This window comes from Aedes albopictus, chromosome 2 (genome assembly GCF_035046485.1).
Source record: "Aedes albopictus strain Foshan chromosome 2, AalbF5, whole genome shotgun sequence".
In the NCBI taxonomy this organism is placed as follows: domain Eukaryota; kingdom Metazoa; phylum Arthropoda; class Insecta; order Diptera; family Culicidae; genus Aedes; species Aedes albopictus.
Window position 1 is genome coordinate 338,553,117 of NC_085137.1, and position 22,202 is coordinate 338,575,318.

Genomic DNA, 22,202 nt, shown 5'->3' on the forward strand with positions numbered 1-22,202 from the left:
CTAAACAGGAAACAGAAGAAACCGACAATACCGAAACAGATGAGAAGGCTCCCGAACAGAATGGTCACGTGTGCAAACCTGTAGACAGTAGCGATACTGTAGAAAGCGAACCGGAACACGCCGAAAGCGAGGAGCATCAAGAATTGCAACACGATCAAACTGATGACAAAGCTCAACACCAGTTAGAAGCTGAAGAAGATATTCCAAAGATTGAGCAGCGACACGAAACGGGCGCAGTGCCGAAGAAACGAGAACCCAGCGAAGACCGCAGCTCGCTGAAGGTGATACCCATGGAGAAGAAGGCTGCCTACGAACCAGGACACCACTCGAGCCGTCCTGGAACTCCAGCACAGTTCGTAACGCTGGATCCTGTAAGACTGATTTCTTCTACTCTCATACATTTAAATAACTCATCCCACATTCCAGACAATCATCGAAGCCGATGCAGCAGAGTCCAAATGCATCCTGCTTGATGCCGCTAAAGTGCCACAGTCGTCCAAGGTCACGATTCCCGAATCGGAGCTTGCCGTAGAAACGCTAGATGCTAGTCAGAAATCGAGTGAAGAAACGCCTGTAAGTATTGCTTAAATCCACAACTTCTCACCAAACTCAACTATCCTCAATCAATTTTACTTCACCTTGCGTAAACCACACAGTTTGACCTGAACCTGGTGGTAGTGTTTGAATCGCTATCCAATCTCAACCAGGGTCGTAGTTTGGAGGTCAACGTATTGCTAGGTTCAGAACCGACCACCACGGTGGTGCAACCCTCACCAGCGGCCCGCGTGGCGTCACCAACGAGGGAGGTAAGGGGAAAACGCTCAGCTCGGGCCTCGGGCTGACTGCTGAATGTCTTGTTGCTGGCAGCTGGCATTTTGCACCAAGCACTTGTGGATCAGTTTTGCCGCCAAAATGTTCGTTGCCAACATTGTTGTGTGAATCGATGGCATTTCACTTCCCTCCGTTCCCCGTTCCAACCAAAATGCATTGACATCCGTTTCCGTCGAGAATTTTCATTTGCTTCATTGACTAACCAACGATGTATGCGTAGTGCGAATGCAGTATCCCTGACTAATGATTTGAAGTTTGTCGTACGTAAGCAAAGAAGTCATCAACAATCAGTAACTTTTCATTATGATCATTATCTAATCACAATTGGAATGAATTGATATCGTTTTTGTCCATAATATGCTGTTGGTGTTGGTGTCATGCAAGTGATATGAAATTAGCATTTAAATCTCACATTAGCATTGAATATGAAGAAAATATATAATGGAGATGGAATTCTCAAAGTGTGCAGTTTCACACCAATTTTTTATATCGTTTCTTGTTTCATGTAGTTAAGTCTAGAAATATTCTGAACGATGAGTTTCAGTACGGTTAGGTGTTAGAACGTCTTTCGAATTCTCTGCTGAATTTTATCTTCAAACGGTTAAGATGTAAATTCGCGTTTATTGCATGACTTTTGGATGCCAGAGTTTCCTTCCACAATTCCTAGATTTTGTCCGTTTCTTAACAATTTCCTACGGAAATTCTTCCAAGATATTTTTTTTAATACTCCAGAAATTATTTCAGATAATTCGGGGATCCTGCATAATTTCCTTCTGACTCCTCCGAAAGTTTTTCTATGTTTTCATGAGGAGTTCGTCACGGGATTCTTTATAACGGGTGGTCACTAAATAACGGGAATGCTTTGAATGTGCTCTTAAAAATATATGATCTTTAAAAATGGCAATCTGAATTTAACTATCATAAAGGTTTAACAATGTACGTCCATGGAAAATATAAAATTTAAGAAAGTTGAACGTAGTAATTTGTACAGTATTTTTTTGCAGTGATGTTGGAGTAACTGCTTTGTACGACTTTTCAGAGTTTACTTTCACGCATTTTCTGCGTCTGTGAAATCGTTGGTCCAAATAAATGGTTTCTCAGCTACCTTTAGCATCTACACACTCAAACAGTAATAAGAAAAAATGGGGATACTGATACCTCCCCAAATGGAGGATAACGTGCCTCTGGAGCCGGCCTTCTGAATCCTCCAGGAGTTGCTTCTGGGAGCCCGTCGGGAGTTGCATTAGGAATCTTCCAGAAATTTCTTTTGCAAATCATCCAGAAGTTCCTTCTGGGAATCCTCCAGAAGATCCTCCTGAAAATGCTCAAAGAGTTTCTGGGAATCCTGCAGAAGTTCTATCTAGAAATCCTGTAGGAGTGCTTTCAAAAAATCATCCAAGAGTTCTTTTTTTCTTATTTGACCATTGAGGCACTAAGAGAGCGATTATAACTGATAGTTGCACTTACAGTTTGTTCAACGTCTGAACTTATTCTATTCTACTTCATCGAAGGGGTCTTTGTGCTGCTTTTTCCTTTTCTGTTCTGTCCATGGTAGAATTACACTAGTTTACAGCATTTTTGAACTCGGTAAACTGATGATCATTTTTGGTGTAGAATCATGCCCTGAGTTCGAAAACGCGAAGGAAAAAAATTACAGTAGAGCGGAATTTTTTTCGACTTTCCATACAAGGTTGATGATTTGAAATCGATTTTTGTTCTATTTTTAAGCAAAGTCGCTCACTTCAAACATCTCATTCTCCGTAATCAATGCTCCGATTGAGCTGAAATTTTTACTGTAACTCGCCTACATATGATATGTCAAATAAACGTTGAGAAAGAATTTTTTAGTTGTTTTTTTCTTATTGAAAAAAATACATTTCTTTACAAAATTTTGGGAATTTTGCTAAAATTTAAGAAGATTGTCCCTAAAACTCGTCAATATCTTGAATTTCATCAATCTGACGCAAATCCTGTATTCAGATGATCGAATGGTATTGTATTCAGCTTTTAATTTATGGAAAAAGTTTTAAAATTGGTCGAACAAAACGCAATATATTTGAATTTTAGTAAATTACATATTGTGAAAAGTTACAAAACTCGATACTGAGCTAAAACTCAAAAACTGTTCTACTTTAAATTTTTTGAAGGTCGGTTTCGAAATCAGCACTAAATTGTGCTTCAAAAATTTTGGTCGTTGACAGAAGTTCACGACTTTCGTTTTATTTTGTAAACTTGTGTTATGAGCACGAGGATGTTGATGTGTGGCTGCTGTTCCTTTTCCAGTCCGATTGAGGGTCCATTGTGAGTCGCAGTTTGCCGATATCCAATTATCCAGGACTTTGGGACATTTGGTCGAATGACGTTTGGTCGAATGACACTTGGTCGAAAGTACGTTTGGTCGAAAGGACATATGGTCGAATGGACATTTGGTCGAAACCCATTTTGTGGAAGAAGAAACATATGACATTTAGTCGAATGGACATTTGGTCGAAAGGCACTAACCGATGAAAAGAGATTTAAGGGGAAAAAAATATTATAGATTTCGGTATCTGAATTGCATGCTTTGATACTGAACTTATTCGGTTGAAAGTATGTTTTGTCGAATGGACGTTAAGTCGTATAGCAATTCAATCATGTTAATAATATCACACATTAAACAGCAAATATTTCATTCAAGGATGTTTATTATTATGGTAACTTGTATTGCAATGTAGTTTTCGTTGGCATTGGTGAAGTAGTTGATTTTCCATCGAAGATTTCTCCTTATAATATTGAGGCTCTTCTTTCAATTTTCATCATTTAATTGCGTTTTTGTGTAGCACAACTAGCTTTTCCATCAAAGGTTTCTCCTTCTTTTCAACATATGCTGTTCTTTCAATTTTGTTATTTGTGCTGACAGTGGACATTATGGTTGTGATTTTTTTATCGATGATTTTTCCTTCTTTTGAACAGAGGCTATTTTTTCATGTTTCGTATTTGTACCATGTTTGAATGTTACAGCTGCTGTCTTTTTCTCATGTATGTTTTCCTTCATTGAAACATAGGCTATTCTTTCACGTTTATTAACCCTCCTAGGATGTTAGGTTTTGTTTTTTTCTGGTAGGAGACGGTTATAAGGCAGGCTTCCTTACCGGGGCTGCTCTGCCTACATGGCACTCAAGGGGCTACCACCTTGGGTACGCACCCCCCTGTTGAGCATTCGGAACGTACCTCCTCAAGTTTAAGTCGGAAATATAACAGTGCGCGGACTGCACTACCTGCTAAGCACAAAACCCTTATCTTGCGGTTTTGTCATTGACTGGCCTTGTGTCTTTTCATCAGTTAGTGTTTTTCGACCAGATGTCCATTCGACCAAACGTTCGTTCGACCAAATGTACTTTCGACCAAATGTCGTTCGACCAAATGTCTTTCGACGAAATGTCATAGATCCATTATCCAGGTCTATTAGAGCTATGAGGAGGATGGCTTTCTAGTCTTGACAGAAATTAAAATACTGCTATTTTATCTCATCCGGTCCCAAACGGACCGAAACGTAGGACAAGATAAAACAGCAGTATTTTTATTTAGTCAAGACAGGAAAGTCATCCTTCTAGAGTACGTGTTTAATGATTAGGAGGGTTAAATGCTTATCCCTCAGACCATGGGTTTTCAAATCGTGGTGCACATGATCCACCGTGAAGCCTTGACAAGTGCAGAGTTGCGCGATATCAGTCTTATCAGGACTACTGATATTGCACAATCATCACTATTACTCCAGGCCGTTCAATATCAAAACGACAATGACAGGGTACCACCTGATATTGACCCGCACTCTAGATCACAATCATTGCAACTGTTGAGATATTTTAGTGGTTTTCGCCAAAACTCAAACTTTTTTGTGACCAACATGCGAAACTTGTTATTTTGTACCACATATCAAAATATCATCTTGGTAAATCTTCATTTGGATTTTTAAACGAATTTTAAAGATGGCCTATCAGTGATTTCCACGCACCATCACAGTCAGTTCAGTTCAGTGGAACAAGGAAAGTGACGGCGACTCAATAGAGCGCACGCTGACTTGGATCGCAGTCGGCCTATCAAATTCAGCGATTTGCATACCATTGACAGTGACAGAGTGCAACTCTGGACAAGTGTACATGACCGTGACCACGACACTTAAACAACTCTTCTTTCAAAAGACTTTCATTTGGGTTTAAAAATTTTAACAAATGAGAACAACTGTTCTTTGAAACCCTATAAATGCTTATTTTATTTTTCGTATCGTACCCCACGTTGGGCGAGAATGTAATAAAAAAAAGTTTTACAGAGCACTACAAATGCATCGTATCCCACGTTGGGCGACACATTATGCGGACAACTTTTAGCAGAACCCCACAAATGCTCATGTTCAGGACCGGCTATTTATCATTCGCTAGACCGACTACTGTCAAATTGTATAGGAGTTGTCACAAACACATATAGCCCGAGTCAGCTGTCCATTCTAATTGGATTTAAATAAATACCCACTTGCAGGTCAGAAATACAATCAGTCTGTGTCAGAAGCTTGAAGAGAGAAGTTTTAATAAACCGTACAGTCGCAAATAGAGTGCAGTGTACTTTAATGATTAATAAAGTGTAGTGTAGTAAAGAATTGTGTGTGGTTCCTAATCGCCGAATTCCGTTTCGGAAAGGTCCTGGCACCTATCTTCCGAGTTCCCGCATGCAGTTTTGGTGCTTCGATGACTGGTTGGCCGTTGGATGGTGAGTCGTCCCGTTAAAGTAGGGTTCTTCCGAAGCCACATCCTGCCACTCCCGAGCCATTGCCTCACCATAAAACTGTACTCACAAGAAGGATTCGGCATGCTCAGTCAGTCACAAGCTTCACTGCTGTACACGCTGGCGTTGGATTCGAGGCAAGCACACTAGATGACCACACACGGTATGGGTTCGTAGGATTTGGAGACACAGACACGGAATTCTTCGTAGCTCGGAGCGATGGCCTGCGAGCTTCTGGGAGTCCTCCGGGAGTTGCTTTTGGGAATCTTGCAGGAGTTTCCTCTGCAAATTATCCAGAAGTTCCTTCTGGAAGTCCTCCTGGAAATCATCAGAGAGTGAATTAATTAATTGATTAACGATTTTTGCGGCTTAACCAGCCGAGTGGAAGTTTTACTTAATTCCAAAAGCTAGACTTTACATATTAGTGGCGTGAGTGAGAAACGGACAAATTCGAGTGGAACTTGCGAAAAAGTTGCTCGTCCTCTGCCTCTCGGTGAGAGCCGAACTCACGACTCCTACTCACTAGACAGGCGGGTCTTCTCGTGGTGTAGTTGGCAACGCTAATTTCGATGACCAAATAGTCTTGTAAAGGTCTTGAGAACCGTCATAAAACCTAATACCTTTTGTTTTGGTATTATGATGGTTCAAAAACTTCTTCTAGTCTATCTGACTAAAAAAAATACTTGTGCAGGAGCCCGAAATGATCCAATGAATTAACTACATCGGCTGTTTTCCTACTCTCCGCATCGACCAATGTGGCGCTAGCTTCTATGCGCGAAAAATCGCTAAAAGTAAATTGCAAAAATATTGTATGGCGAATACAATCTAAAGGCAAATTCTTCAAAGTGGAACACATTATTCGAAAAAATATTTGGTAGTGATTGTGCACAATGGTGATCACTATTAAGCCTACCAAATATTTTTTTCGGGAAAAGCTTTGTACCGTCAAGGCGCCATTCACCGTGGGGGCTCCATTCACCGTGTGCCTTCGAATATTTTTTGATTATTTCCATACTATGATTGAATGATATGACCCTTCAATTTCGTTAATACAATGTTGTATTGGTGAAATTGAAGGGAAATTGTCACATCATTCAATCATAATATGGAAATAATGAGAAAATATTCGAAGGCACACGGTGAATGGAGCCCCCACGGTGAATGGCGCCTTGACGGTATTTCAAGTAATTCAAGTTTAGATTCATTTCGCCATACAAAATTAAATTGATTTACTCCTGCTGATCAACTGTGGTTGCGCGCAAAGCGGGTAATCCATTCTCGCACTGAAGGAAGTTAGGGGTGCCATTCACCAGCTACCTTTCGCAACTGAACTAATTCAGACGGGCGGGCCCAGAAAAGTTTGCCTCCTGTCTACACCGAATGATAATCAGAATCTGGGAATCCAATCATAGAGATCACCATTTTGAATGCTGCCTACAAAGTGCTTTCCCAGATTATCTTCCGTCGTCTGTCATCTAGAATGAGTTCGTGGGAAGTTATCAAGCCGGCTATATCGATGGCCTGCCTGCATACACATGATGGGAGATGGCGCAGTCATTCTCCGCTCACCGTTGACAGTTTCGCAAAACTCCCGCATATCATTCGGCTCCATACGACCACTTTAGTAATGACATGTCCTTATGCTGCTTTTACTTTGAGTGGGGATTTTTTTCGGTCACTCTCGCTTTTTTACCATGACGGATACCAGACATCAACACCCAGCTTCTAGCAACGTTCTTCTCATCTGTCACCTTCTGGAACCCCTCAAACCAAACCTTTTCTGGTTACCTTTGAATATCCTTAGCTGCTGTGCCCACCGCTACGTGAATTGACCCCTATAGAATATTGCAAGTTTTACCATTTGGGTGCATCCGAGTGTCTCGTCCAAAAATAGATTAGTAATAAGGAGGTGTTTTGAGAAAAGTGTTGTTTAACTATATCTGGAATGTCTACAATCTCTTTTCAAGCAAAGCACATGAACAATTATATTTTTATTATTAATTTTCAATATCGTCTATTTCATGTTTATATAATCAGTTATTAACGACGTTCATCGTTAATTTCCTCGTTCTAGGTGGTGCTTAGCGGAATGATGAAACTGTCGCTGGTAAAGTTGGACGAGAACGAAAATAAAGCTGCTGGCGGTAACCAAATCAATACATTTTTCAATGGCACAATACTAAAACATTTCAATTCCAGATGTCGTACTAAAAGCCAAGGATGTCAAAAAAGGTGACGCCTTCGATGGCCGGTTCGGTCCGAACGAAGAATAGGGCCATCATTTAAAAGTCAAATACGTTCCAGCGATGACGGCCTGAGAGAAATCGGCAGTAATCGATATACCTGTACTACTGCGAGAATATGATACGATGATTGCACGAGCTCATATTTTTCTAGAACTGAGTATATGCAGATTTAAACGACATGGAAAGGGCTTTACTACAGGTCTTATAGTAATCCTATTTCTATTGTGACTGAACAAAAACACAGCGGGCAGGCGAAGAAGTTAAGTGATCCAATAACGAATGCGCAGAAAATTACCCTCTGTGGTAAGATTTACATTTGGTTTGCTTTTGTGAAACATAAGTTGTAACCGCAGGAAGCCTGTATATGTTGATTAGGAGGCACAAGCAAATCGGCTCAATTTTAGGACGTCTTTGGTCCACCCTAACTTCAGCTCAGATTTATACTGAATTGTATGCTCACCAACGAAGATGAAATTCTAAACCTATTTATTCATTGTTGCATTCGATGTGTAGTAAAATTGCAAGTGTTTGTGAACGTTACGAAAAGTAGATCGAAATTTCTTCCAACAGATTTATTGCACAACCAATTTATCCAATGCACAGCTTACTACCATCATCGGTTGTTAACAGCAATCTGTTATCTTGCTTAAGTTGATCACTAGCTTAATTTAGTATATTTATTTAGCTAAAATCAATAGTATTTATACCAGTCTCCTTTTTTGTCCATACACACCTCTCACATATTATTTAAAACAAATCCTTGTCATTGCTACCGTTGGTTTATAGTCCAAGCCTCCTCCGTGTAAACAGTCCTTTTTATACATTGTTACCGTAATATGGCAGATATTCTGCCTACAAAAAAAGCAAAAGTAGTCGTCGGATTTAAAGAAAAGGTGTCGTAGATGATACAATAAAGGAACAGTTATAACATGCAGCCAAACTATTATAACAGCGAAATTGATAAAATAAAATAAAAAAAATAAAAATGAACAAATGTTACAACCTGTGGTTATATTTTTTGGTTGATAAATTCCGGCTTTATAAATGAGAAAATGGTCTCAATCTCCTCCTGATTGATTAGCACTCTTCTCTCCGATAACAAAATATAGTTATTTTGAACCAAATTCAAAATGCGGACAACGGCGATAAGTACACAATCTTTCAAGAAACGCATGGGGAAGGGAGCCTGGGTTCGATTCCTGTTATACGATCCTTAATCTGTTCGTGATTCTTAAATACCTGGTTCCGGATTATGAATTTTCGTTACCGTCAAACGGGGTTACTTGCAACAGCGGTGTAACTTGCAACACGATGGCATACACTAAATGTGAAGTATTTTCTAATAATAATGAAAACTAGTATGCCCTTCTATTTCGGTTATAGAGATTATGTATACCAAGGATCGATTTAGTTGAAAAAAATAGTTTTGTTTCTTTGTTTATTGTTTAGCTGCACTGTTAAAACAGTTTGCTCATTTTATGCCATAAAAACAAGTATGAAAATCGTGTTTCACCTCTCCCCTATGGTGAGTGCGATAAGTCTGATGACCTTGGTTGCAGTTAGGGTACCTAATAGTAAGCTTAGCTAAACGATAAAAGTTTAATAAACTTATCGACTAAGTAATGTAAAAAATTATTATTATATTCGTCAACCACTATGGGGTAACTTGCAACAGTTAAATTTGACAAAATCTTCTATTATTTTTCTTCATATCCCGATATTTTTGACAAAAATAATCGAAACGGATCATTTCTTGATTACGTAACGAGTTCATTTTCAAATGAAAACTCATTTTTTACATTTTTTTTAACGTGATTTTCAAACATTGTTAGGAAATACCATATTATGGAGTTTTATTCATGTTTTATTCTTGTTAAAAGTTTAATTTAGTTTATGGGCGCTTCAAAACAATCACTAACATCAATTCTGAACCTAGATGGACTAAATTATTTCAGCTAAGCACCAAATTAACGACTTCGATATTTACAAAGTTCAATAGATGTGTTTCAATCATGATTATTTTAGCTGAAATTGTCAAACACCACTTCAAACTGAAAACTACTTAAAGATGACTCACTCTACCATTTCAAGAAATGACAATTACCATTGTTGACATTTTGTTACGAGTACTATGTCACGAAACCCATATATATTTTATATTTGAGGGACGTGAGACCTGTTGTTAAACGATATACTCTCACTTGCAATAACTCTCAACCCTTTCATGAAAAATGATACGTCAATTGGTTAGTGTACATCTTAGCAATGAATTTTTCATGCATTTTATCACAAATTCACAATACGACTAAGCACTAGAATGATCGTTCTGTTTAATGATAGCTAACTTAACTTCATGTCCTGTGTTGCAAGCTGCCCCACAGATGGGGAAACTTGCAACAAGCATGTATTTCGCACCTCCTGATTAGGTGACAACATATTTTGATAAATCAATTGCTACATAGTATTCTAGTCTGGGTAATTAGCGTACACGATGCTTTACAGAATGGTTAAAATGTTTAGATTTTCAATGATATTGCTTCAAAGTCAAAAAGTGTTGCAAGTTACCCCATTTGACGGTGGTTGATTTTATTAACCATCTTGGTTTGTTTTAACGTAAAGATTCGTTTGAAGCTTGGTTAGTAGCAAACTGAATAATTTGTTGGAAATACAAATGCACCCGCTTTAAATTACTGGCATTTTTTTTTTTTCAAAATTGAGTTTATATTATTTTAATTTAATTTTTGAGAACTTTCTCTTTTTTGAGAAACGTGTTGGTTGGTTGTCATCGATCTATGTGAAACCTTTTCAGGATTTGTTCACCTCGACAATTTATTAATAAGAATTCTCTCCGATATTCTGATGGGCTGGTAAAATCGTTGCAATACGAAGTTTCTAAATTTGCTTGAACACAACAGACTGACACACTGGGTAAAAGGAATTTAGAGACTTCTGGATGTCAAATCCGGTAGCGATAATCGTGGGAATATTTCTCGTAACTCGTTTACTTCAATCTGCATTGTGGAAGAGGCAGGAGTAGTTCAGCTTGTGCTTGGCGTCGTTCGGTGCTAGTCCAGGTGAATTATAGTTGCATGGAAGCCTTTTTAAATTACTAGTTTTAGTTCAAATCTCTCCTAAATTGTGGTTAGTAAATCTTGCTAAGCTATTGCAAGCAAACCGTGCTAGTGCTAGAAAGTATGCGAGTGTAGAAAAACATCCACACACAATTCAACAGTTAAGCATGCAGATCGAAGTGAACAATCACAATCAGAAACCCTCAGATAAGGCGCGAAATATTCTCACGATTTTCGCTACTGGACTTTGTGAAGTCTCTAAATTCATTTTAACCAGTCTAACCGTCTATAGTGCCTAGAGGGTCTTGTTTCCCGACCAAAAAAAACAGTGGTTCGGGATTTTTTAAGGTATCCCGAGAAATCCCGGGGCTCTTCCGTTCCGTCAGTAACGTCATTCTGGTCCTAGTTCTGGTCCGAATCACCATCATCGTCATCATCAGAAGCATCTTATTCTGTTGTTGAAATCTCTCCAATTTCACTCATGGATTTCGCCTCGCCTCGATACAAAACATCTTGTACAGCGAGATGTAGACCGTGGTCATAGCATAACTGATGAAAATATGGCACCATCCTTTCAAATTTCACCATCACTGCCGCACCGTCTTAGGTAATTGCAGCGATGGAGCTGACTTCAATGTTTAAACCGTTGAGGACTTGTTTCACGACGTGTTTTATTTTTTTTTCAGCAGAGAACGATCCGTGAACCCGAACTAGCCCTAGGTTGTAAAACGCACCTTTCGCAAAATGTAGGTTTACATTAAAGTAGCGTTTGTTGGCAGCGCTTGTCCAGTCCACTCATCTGTAGTCAGGCTTGCAAATTCTTTGTTCGAGCGGGTTCTCTGCATCAAATCTTCAACGGTCTGTTTTTTTTTTGCAAGCTCGAAAGCGCCAATCGAAATCCCATCAACTGCCGCCAGGCGAGCGCAATGTCGCTGAGGGATCTTCGTTTCAGAATCGGTTGTAGCGTTGATTGTCAGCCACTAACCTAGACTGTTTTGCCGGAATTTCATCGGCATCCTTATGGTTTTGAGGTTAAGCATGTTGCCCAAATGGTGCCACAAACCGCCTTTGCATGAAATGATTTTTGGGCTTTTCAAGCTTTTTTTAAATTCTCTCTAAATATTTCCCATTGCTATTAAAAAAGAGTCATCAGAATTATACTCACAATAAAAACAATATTTCAATCGACTTACTTCCTCAGCATGAACAGGTTGTAGAAATCACACGAAGATTGGCGAAATAACGGAGCAAGCACTATGCACGAGACGTGGAAACAGAAACGATTGCTAGAACATCAAAAAGCAGACAAATGACTTACACTGAAGTGAAGCCCCTAAAAAAACCGCGTTGTTTTAAAAACCGTCGAAAAAAGCTCGTCGTAATGGAAAAATTATTGAAACTTACCTTTCGATGAATCTTGGCACTAAAGAATAGTACAGATAAAAATACTTGATTGATTAAAAAAAATTCTGTCCTTGTTTTGTCATCCAGAGGCTAAAAATTACATCCGCCGTTGACGCAACAACCAACATGTGCGTTTGATTTGTTTGTTTTCTTCGCGTCAAAAATAGTAAACATGGTAAAAACAAATAAGGTGTGTGGCCAAAAAGCTACTAAATAACTGTTTTCTGGTAAAATCAGTGGGGTGACGGGCTTACCCACCTTGACGGTGTTACCCGCTTTTCCCCTACGTTTACACCGCTTTAGTTTCAATAACATCTAAATTTCTTTTGTCGACTGCAGCATGCTCATCCAAGCCCCTTTAAATATGCAGCACATTCAACATGTGATGTCGACACAAGAGTCGACAACAATTTTATTGTACGCAACTTCGTTGCCAAGCAGTTGTCCCGGTTGTATCATGCAATAAAACTTGCACGGGGTCAATTGAATTCTCGTTCAAGCACCGTATACGGTCGACATTTCCAGCCTCTAGCACTGAATTAAATTAAATATTGCGCATTGCGCGGTTATAAGTGCGACGATGAAGTGCGGAATCTCAAATAAAAGTGCGATTTTGCGTCAGATCGTTCCGGTGTCTTCACCGCACTTATTCATTAGCTCGTGATGAATAAGTGCGGTGAAGACACCGGAACGATTTGATGCAATATCGCACTTTTATTTGAGATTCCGCACTTTGTCGCAGTCCAGTTAGCAATGCAATAAACTATACAGTTTTTTTTACTTATTCGTTTATTTGGAAAGCTCGAACGCCACAAGGGCATAACTGAGCCCAAATCACTTTTTTTACTTTGATTCTAAAATTAAATACAGTTGTTAAATCGATTATTTTAACTTTAAGTTTTGCGGTACATACATTCTGGTCGAAAAGCAAACTAGGAAATTACCTTAGAAATCACTTAATTCTGGAAAATCTTACGCGTCATACAAAAATAATTGGGTTCTCATACAAAAAACCTTACAAGGAGGGAGGGGGTGTCGAAAAATCGTGGAAATTCCTTTGCATAACAAAGGGACAGCTCCTTAGCAGTTTTGCTAAGTTCAGTGGTTCCCAACCTACGGTCATGGGCCAAGCTATTTTATCAAGAACCAATGGTGTGAGGATAAAGTGAAAAGGTTTTTCGCATTCTGCGCTTCAGGGAGTATGTACTTATCACAATGTAGTTGTATTGCAAAGATCAGTGGTTTCCAATCTATGGTCACGGGCCACGTGAACATCTCAAGAACCGAAAGTGCTAGGAAGAAGAGCCAATGTTTTACGGATTGATCATCTCATGGATCAGTATCTCTGATATAGATATGTTGAAAAATCAGTGGTTTCCAATCTATGGTCACATCTCAATTGGTCAACATCTCTATGGTCAGAAACTCAAGAACCGAAAGTGCTAGGAAGAAGAGCAAAGTTTAAGATGAAGTTTGTTTGGCCGAACGCCATTTGACCGAATGCCATCTGTCCGAAAGGGTCGTTTTTTCCGAATATCGTTTGGCCGAATCATGAATTCAGAGGAAGTTTTTGATATTCTAACTCCCAATATGATGATCAGAAGTATTTCCTTCTTTCAATCATAGGCTATTCTTTCTGGTTTTGATATTCATTAATTAGTTAGCGTTGAAACTACCGCTATTTTATAAAGCTTCTTCCATCTTTGAATCATAGGCTGTTCTTTTAAGATATACTGAAACGGGAAACAATGCCATGGTCACTTTATTTCATCATTCATTGTACCTCCAAACGGCATTCGGCCAAACGACCCTTTCGGCCATATGAAGTTCGGCCAAACGGCATTCGGCTAAATGGCGTTCAGCCAAATGACCCGGAACCCTATTCAAAGGCGCAAGTGAGTGGTAGAATGGAGCGTACGTGATTTGTACTACTGCCGCAAATAATCATTTCTACGTTTGTCCAACTAGTCTAAAAACCTCCATGTGCAGCTAAAACAGTAAACCCACCCACGAAGAATCTATTGATTGTGTAATCGGTGTGCAATATTAATGGGCTTGGCTAAAAAGTGATGTAAATTGTGTCAAGTTTATCTATGTGCCACAAATCGGGAGCTGCAGCCATCATATCGGCGTCACATACGTTTTGACATTCGAGCTGTGAGTTACCAAAACCAGCCTTGAGATGGATTCCAGTAAAACGACGATGAAGCTTCGGTGTACCTCTGCAAACAAATCCACAAGCCGAAGCAATTCCGAGAGCGAAATGACAATCTCTGATTTGGCTAATTTAGTTCAAACTCAGCTTTGCTCATTCCAACAATCCACGAGGGATGACATAAAGCAGATGAGAGAGTCTCTCGTATCAGAAATGAGCAAAATGAAAGCTGATATTGCTGCCGAAATAAACAATCTCCGGGAAGAGAACGCGAAAACGTTTGCTGGCCTTTCTGCATCAATTGAAAATGTCAGGTCTAGCACTTCACAGACCGTGGATAGAATGGCACGATCCAATGACCTGATTGCAAGCGGAATTCCTTTCGTCGTCGGTGAAGATCTATCGGCCTATTTCCGAACCTGGTGTCTTAAACTAGGGTACGATGAGAAGCAGCTACCTTCTGTGGATATTCGTCGGCTGTCCAGAGGACCGTTGACTGCTGGATCGGTCTATATGGTTTTCATCCAATTCGCGTTCTCAATTCAACGAAATGAGTTTTTCTCGAGATACATTCGTTCTCGTTCGCTTTGCCTCTCTGATGTCGGATTTGCTGTGAAGAAACGTGTTTTCATCAATGAAAACTTGTCACCAATGGCGAGGGAGCTCCGAACGAAGGCTTTGAAACTCAAGAAAGACGGAAGGATTCACACAGTTACGACGAAGAATGGAATTGTCTTCATCAAGCGCGACTCGAATGGTGGTCAGGAGATTGCTGTGTCTTCAGAGAGTGAACTGGATTTACATGCTAAACCTTTTCCTAAATAGTTTTTGTTTACTCCTCGCACTCCTGTTCTTTTTTCCCATGCTTCCTCTCCTAAAAGTCTGTTCGGGACATCGTTGCTGCTGTTGCTGTTGCTGGGGCTGTTGGTTGCTGTTAGTCTGGAGATCGGCGTAGATGTCCGATAATATTGGTAGATGATCTTAATAGCATGCTGTTGCTGCTACATTTGTAATGATTATTTTGCGTTAAGTTGTATGATTTTTTTGATTCGAGATAGATATTTGTAAAGATGTTTGTCAGAAAATTAAAAATTGATGTGCTCTACCTGTTTCTTTTGAATGTTATGGTATCAAAGTCGTCTAATGGCTAGCGATTCAAATCACTACGACCCTACGAATTGGTGTATACCTGGTATTGTGTTAAAGTCCGCTCTGATCAGAGATAAGTTGTCTGTTTGTTGCGTAAATAGCCAAAGCATGTGTGCGCGTAAGATGTGTAAGCTGGATGAGTTGAGGCAGATAATGTGTGTTAGTAATGTTGATATTGTTTGTGTGACCGAAAGTTGGCTTAATGAGAAGATTAATAGTTCTATGGTGGAAATAAATGGCTATAACATTTTAAGGCATGATAGAATGGCACGATCCATTGGTAGACTCCATGGTAGACTTGGCGGCGGTATCGTTGTATATATTAAAAACGGAATCGATTATAAGCCCGTTGACAAATCTAAAAATGAACCTGGTATAACTTGTACTGAATATATTTCCTTTGAAGTAATATCTAATGGTAACAAAATGTTGATTTCTGCTCTTTATAATCCTCCTGACGTTGAATGCTCTCCAACTATGGAATATTTATTATCGTTATATGGAGCTAAGTTGAAGAATTGCCCACCAGTTGGTTGGATGGCCTCATATGCCCAATCTACAAGAAAGGGCACAGACTGGAGTGTGCCAATTACAGAGGGATTACCCTTTTAAATTCGGCGTATAAGATACTGTCGCGTGTCCTGTTCAACAGACTGCGACCTCTTGAGGAGTCCTTCGTCGGCGAATACCAGGCTGGTTTTCGTGAGGGCCGATCAACGACGGATCAAATGTTTACCCTGCGGATGATCCTAGATAAATTTCGGGAATATAACTTGCAGACTCACCATCTGTTCATTGATTTTAAAGCAGCGTACGATTCAGTGAAAAGAAATGAGCTTTGGCAGATAATGTCAGAACATGGTTTTCCGGCGAAACTAATTAGGCTGATACGCGCAACGCTGGATGGATCAAAATCAAGTATTCGGATCGCGGACGAAGTGTCTACGTCGTTTGTGACCTTGGATGGATTGAAGCAGGGGGATGCTCTTTCAAATTTATTGTTCAACATTGCACTCGAAGGAGCGATTAGGAGGTCAGGCGTGCAGAGGAATGGCTCTATCATCACACGGTCGCACATGCTCCTCGGTTTTGCGGACGATATTGATCTCATCGGCATCGATCGTAGGGCAGTGGAGGAAGCTTATGCTCCTCTGAAGAGAGAGACAGCGAGGATAGGCTTGACGATTAACTCTACCAAGACGAAGTACATGATAGCGGGTAGAGACAGAAGCAGGCCTAGTGGTGTTAGTGCTAAGGTAGTGATTGATGGGGAAGTGTTTGAAGTTGTTGAAGAATTTGTTTATCTTGGAACACTTGTGACATGTGACAATGACGTTTCCCGTGAAGTGAAAAGGCGTATTGCAGCTGCGAATAGGGCCTTTTACGGATTGCGTAGCCAGCTTAGGTCCCGTAACTTGCAAACGCAAACAAAATTCGCTCTGTATAAGACTCTGATTCTTCCGGTTGCCCTCTACGGTCACGAAGCGTGGACGTTAAAGGAGGTAGACCGAAAAGCTTTTGGAGTTTTTGAGCGCAAAGTGCTGCGGACAATTCTCGGTGGGAAACAAGAAAATGGAGTGTGGCGCAGACGCATGAATCACGAGTTGTACCAAGTGTACGAAGATGCGAATGTTGTGAAACGTATAAAATACGGCAGACTTCAGTGGGCTGGACACGTAGTGCGAATGTCGGAAGAAAGAATAGCGAAAACAATATTCAGCAGAGAACCCGGTAGAGGTAGGCGACTTCGTGGGCGGCCGCGAACTCGCTGGCTGCACGCGGTTGAAGAAGATCTACGATCCCTACACGTTCGGGGAAACTGGAGGAACATCGCCCAAGACCGACGAAGATGGTGCTCTACTATACGCTCGGCATTGGAGTAAAGTTACTTTGTAGCCAACAAGCAAGCAAGCAAGCATATGGAGCTAAGTACGATCGCATTTTCTTTCTAGGTGATTTCAACATCAATTTATTAGACAAAACGTTGACTAGAACTGAAAGATTGAATAATATTATGAGTACTTATGGGCTGCTTAGTCATGGAAAAGAGCCATCTTTCCATCACCGCACTGGAGCATCACAACTAGATTTATTAATTTCCAATGATGTGTCTAATGTTTTACGTTTTAATCAAATAGAAGTTCCAATTTTATCCAACCACGACTTGATTTTTGCTGCGCTCGATTTCGATGTTAATCCGCCTACTCGTTCTGAAATTTATTGGTTTGATTATAATGCTATGGATGGTAACAGTCTCATAGATGAATTTAATTCAGTTGATTGGGCTGTTTTTTATAGAAGCATGGACTCTAATTTTTTGTTGGATTTCTTCAACTCATTAATGATGAATTTGCATGAAAAGTATGTTCCCCTTAAATCTAAATCCAACAAAATGAAGGCAAATCCTTGGTTCAACTCTGAAATATGCAGAGCCATGATTGATCGAGATATGACGTACAAAGAATGGAAGCGAACCAAAAATGTTCATGTTTACGAAACATTCAAACAACTTCGCAATAGGGTAAATATGCTCGTTCGTAAAGCAAAACAAAATTATTTGAAAAAATTCCTTGATCACAAACTGCCTTCCAAAGCGTTGTGGAAAAACATAAAATCACTTGGAATAGCTCGACCCAATTTAAAACTGCCCAATAATTTTGATGCGGATGAAATCAATGAAACATTTGCCAAAAATTTCACCGATACTGATAATGATTGTAATCCGACCGATGAGCTACATCAAAATCAATTTTATTTTAATCAAATAGTAGAGCTCGATGTTTTACAGGCAATGCATTCAACCAAATCGAATGCGATTGGGCTTGATTTACTTCCCATAAAGTTTTTAAAAGCACTTTGTCCATTAGTTGTTAAGCCAATCACACATATATTTAACGCCATAGTTACAACAAGCGTGTTTCCCAATGAATGGAAGAAGTCAAAAATTATACCTATAAAGAAAAAATCTACGGCAAATTCCTTAGATAACTTACGTCCAATCAGTATTCTTCCCGCACTTTCAAAAGTATTTGAGAAAATCATTAAAACTGATATTTGCAAACATGTTGCTGTAAACAATTTGTTATGTGAATTTCAGTCTGGTTATCGGGAGAAACACAGCACCAAGACTGCGATGCTTAAAGTTGTTGATGATATTGGCGTCATACTGGATAATGGTCGGCCTGTTGTGATAATCCTTTTAGATTTCTCGAAAGCATTCGATACGGTTCCCCATACAATTCTATGCCGTAAACTTACTACTACTTTTGGGTTTTCTCATCACGCTGCTAATCTTATACGATCCTACCTTACTGGCAGGTATCAAAAAGTGTTTAACGATGGAAGTTTTTCTAATTTCTTGCCTATCACATCTGGTGTCCCTCAAGGATCGATTCTTGGTCCAGTACTTTTTTCATTGTACATAAATGATCTTCCATGCGTTCTAAAGAATTGTAAAATCCACCTTTTTGCTGATGTTGTGCAGCTTTACTACGACTGCGATGATACAAACGCCAAGGACATAGCGAAAAAAATAAACGATGATTTACGTAGGATTTTCATTTGGTCAAAGCATCATAGACTGAAGTTAAATTCATCAAAAACTCAGGCTTTATTTATTACAAATAGTAACAGTAATGCATCGCTTAAACTTGATCTTGAAATGAACGGAGTTGCTGTAGGTTTTTCCGATAGTGCAGTCAGCCTTGGAATTATTTTGCAGTCAGATTTCAGCTGGGATAAATATGTATTATCACAATGTGGAAAAATATATTCCTGCTTACGCACACATTATGCCTCCAAAATGTTTATTAGTAAAGAAATTAAACTAAAATTGTTCAAAAGCCTAATTCTTCCACATTTTTTAGCATGTGATTCGGCTGAAGACTGATGCTTCGGCTATTGCCATGAATAAATTACGAATCGCACTAAACTCATGCGTACGTTATGTATATATTTTTTTTTTTAATTTTTTTTTTAAATTTGTTTATTTATTTATTTTTTTTTCAGGAAGGGGAAAAGCCAAGATGGAAGCATTTTTCAACCTTCATGCTTCAATCTTGATCGTTTTGCCAGCGTATCACACTTACAACATCATCTAATTGGTTGTCCTTTTAAAAACTTTGCAAGAATGCGTAGCTGTTTATTTTACACAAGCTTGCCAAGCACCAAGTGCCAAGATATTTATACAACAAACTCCAGTGTGCAAGAAGTTCTAGATTAAATAAATTCATTGTTCCGCGTTTTCAATCGTCAAAGTATAGTTATTCATTTTTCGTTAGGGGAGTAGTTTTTTGGAACTCGCTACCCAATGATTTATCTCATGTAATATCTCCCATAACATTTAAAAGAAACTGTATAGAGCACTTCAATCAAGTATTGTATAATTAAAATAGATAAGGAATTGTAAATGTGAAAATGCAAACGATTGTAGCAAGATTACGCCTCTCATATTCTACCTCAGGGAAATCGTTGTAACAGTTATTAAAAGACTTAAGTCTTATGTTGCATATTTTGTCAATAAATAAATAAATAAATAAATAAATATTATATAATGCTGCTGGATCTGCATAATTTGAAAAGCCGATTTCACTTTCGCATCGCCTTTTAGTTTCTTGAGAAATTCGCATGGCCCGTAACTCCAGTTTGAAAACCTCTGATGTTTATAACACCAGAATATTGTAATAAATACTCATTGGGTTTCAGGCTTCGCCTCTGGTTTCTACATCTCCTATGAAACAATTGCCTGATAACGAAATCATCAGAATCGTAACTTGCAAGCACGATAAACCGGAACAATTAAAGCTTTTCCTAAACAATCAAAATTCTGGACAATAATTTTTTAATACCGTAAAACGGGGTAACTTTGATAGTTTTTCAGCAAATTTTCCCAATATTTTACCAAGTAAGAGTATTTCCCCTAGTTTTATATTTTTAAAACAAGTACTGGGGTATTAGTTATCAATTGCAATTGAAAGGTCCGATAATTTTAATTATATCGGGTGACTTTTAATTTTTCATATTCGCGAGAATCGCATTTTTATTTTGGGGTAACTTTGATAGTGTCCTGAAAAACACATCAAATCCTAAAATTTCATCACAGCTTGCAATCTTAGAAGAATTAGCATGATGAAAGAAGCCTTGTTGAACATATTAGATTGAATTTTTACGACAAATTTTTTTTTTCACAAAATCATCTTATAGAAATGAGTTTGTTAAGTACTGACTGAAAAATACAGTGAGTTTAGCTATTGAAAATCATTATCTTTGTAAAAATAACGGTACACTTACACATGATTACATGCTGTGCATGGTGAATTCTCTTTTTTGGATTGTTTCTGAATGTTTTATAAACAAATTTTGATTAAAGTAGAATTAATTACATAAAATTACAAGGGCATTGCATACTTTTAGGCGTTTATTGATGTATGGAGGTTCATGTCCTAATTTACAAAATTGATTCCAGTTTTTGAAAACGCACTTTGTTAAGAGATTCAAGTCCAGATTTGGAATCTACTATGATGGATCTACCGAGAATAAAAGGCCATTCATTATAAAAATAGTTCAAACAAAGTCATACAGCAGATTGTTTGAAGGGGTTGACAAATGACAAAAATATCAACAATTTTTATTTTTGGCCCAAAAAGTTAAATATAAACTCGGTTTCCATGAAAATACGTTTAAGATGGACTTTCATATGTATAGTTTTGATCTACGTTTGCCTTTTTCGACATGTTGTGCCGGCTTGACGAACAGTTTTTGGTGGCGTGGCTTGAACCCATTACTATAAAAAAAAGAAGTATCTAGTCTTGTATTGAAATTAAAGGCCATTGGTATTGAATTGACTAAAAAACGGTCCAAAAAAGGGACCCCTGTCCGCCCAATGGTCGTGCAACCAACATCAGAAAGGACAACTAAGTTGCCCTCGCATTGCATAGTACCTAGTTTCCAATTCGACCACCAAGAAAGCTACTGTGGGAATACGAACCATCATTTGCTGTGGTGAAGTAAAAACAGAAAACCCAGCATAACAAGATTCTGTGCAGTCATTCGGTGTCGAATGCTGGGAGGAAAAAAGTAATCGCATAAGTAATATGCAATGATGTCTCCTTTATACACCGTCACAACTTTTTACTCCAAATGAACATTTTGACCAGTGAAGAGCGTCGCGGGAATCGCCACGGTTTGTGTGGGAAACATACGCCGGGAGATCGACAAGGATAGCCCAATCGAATACATGTGTGGGGTGATGTGGTGGACCAACCTGCGCGGCTGCAAGCCAGTCAAGACTGACGAATGCTTGATGGCGGTGTGCATAAAAAGTGGTCTCCGTGGAATGGAGATGACGCTCCCACAATTAAGCGAGTTTGTGACTTTATTTCGGTTGTTTTTGCTGTTTCAATCCTGCGATTTGAAGTTGACTCTGTTCGAGTTTATCCTCGACGGAGGTCCTGATGGAAATGTGTTTCGTACTCTGTTGCGGAGTGATCCAGAGGACCACTCGCGAAAGGGAATAAATCTGATTATAATAAACTAATGATCCGGTTCAAGAGGAATGCAGATTTCGGATTTAACGTTTGATCATCGATT

At 39.0% G+C, this 22,202-nt stretch overlaps 1 protein-coding gene and 1 long non-coding RNA gene across 20 annotated transcripts in view; one reads left to right on the top strand and one right to left on the bottom strand.

Annotated features, from left to right (window-relative positions):
• LOC109431650 (titin homolog) overlaps positions 1–8,837 on the top strand; it is a 113,509-nt gene extending 104,672 nt beyond the window's left edge. For 15 of the 18 annotated variants that reach the window (XM_029874540.2, XM_062852605.1, XM_029874541.2 and 12 more), the window contains 5 exons: positions 9–371; positions 427–573; positions 657–806; positions 7,664–7,733; positions 7,789–8,837. In XM_029874540.2, the coding sequence (XP_029730400.2) occupies positions 9–371; positions 427–573; positions 657–806; positions 7,664–7,733; positions 7,789–7,862 (804 nt within the window). In that variant the 3' untranslated portion in view covers positions 7,863–8,837. Of the gene's footprint in view, positions 1–8; positions 372–426; positions 574–656; positions 807–7,663; positions 7,734–7,788 lie in introns of those variants that run through there. The other 3 variants (XR_003897815.2, XR_003897816.2, XM_029874548.2) reach the window with 2 other exon arrangements.
• On the bottom strand, positions 5,364–12,855 carry LOC134288275 (uncharacterized). Of its 2 annotated transcripts, XR_009997864.1 has the most exons (3): positions 12,311–12,844; positions 12,100–12,239; positions 5,364–5,907 (listed from the first exon to the last, which is right to left on the bottom strand). It is a non-coding gene; the product is annotated as an uncharacterized LOC134288275 (long non-coding RNA). The 2 variants fall into 2 exon arrangements; XR_009997863.1 differs by having other exon boundaries at positions 12,100–12,855.
• Between the last annotated feature and the right edge of the window lie 9,347 nt (positions 12,856–22,202).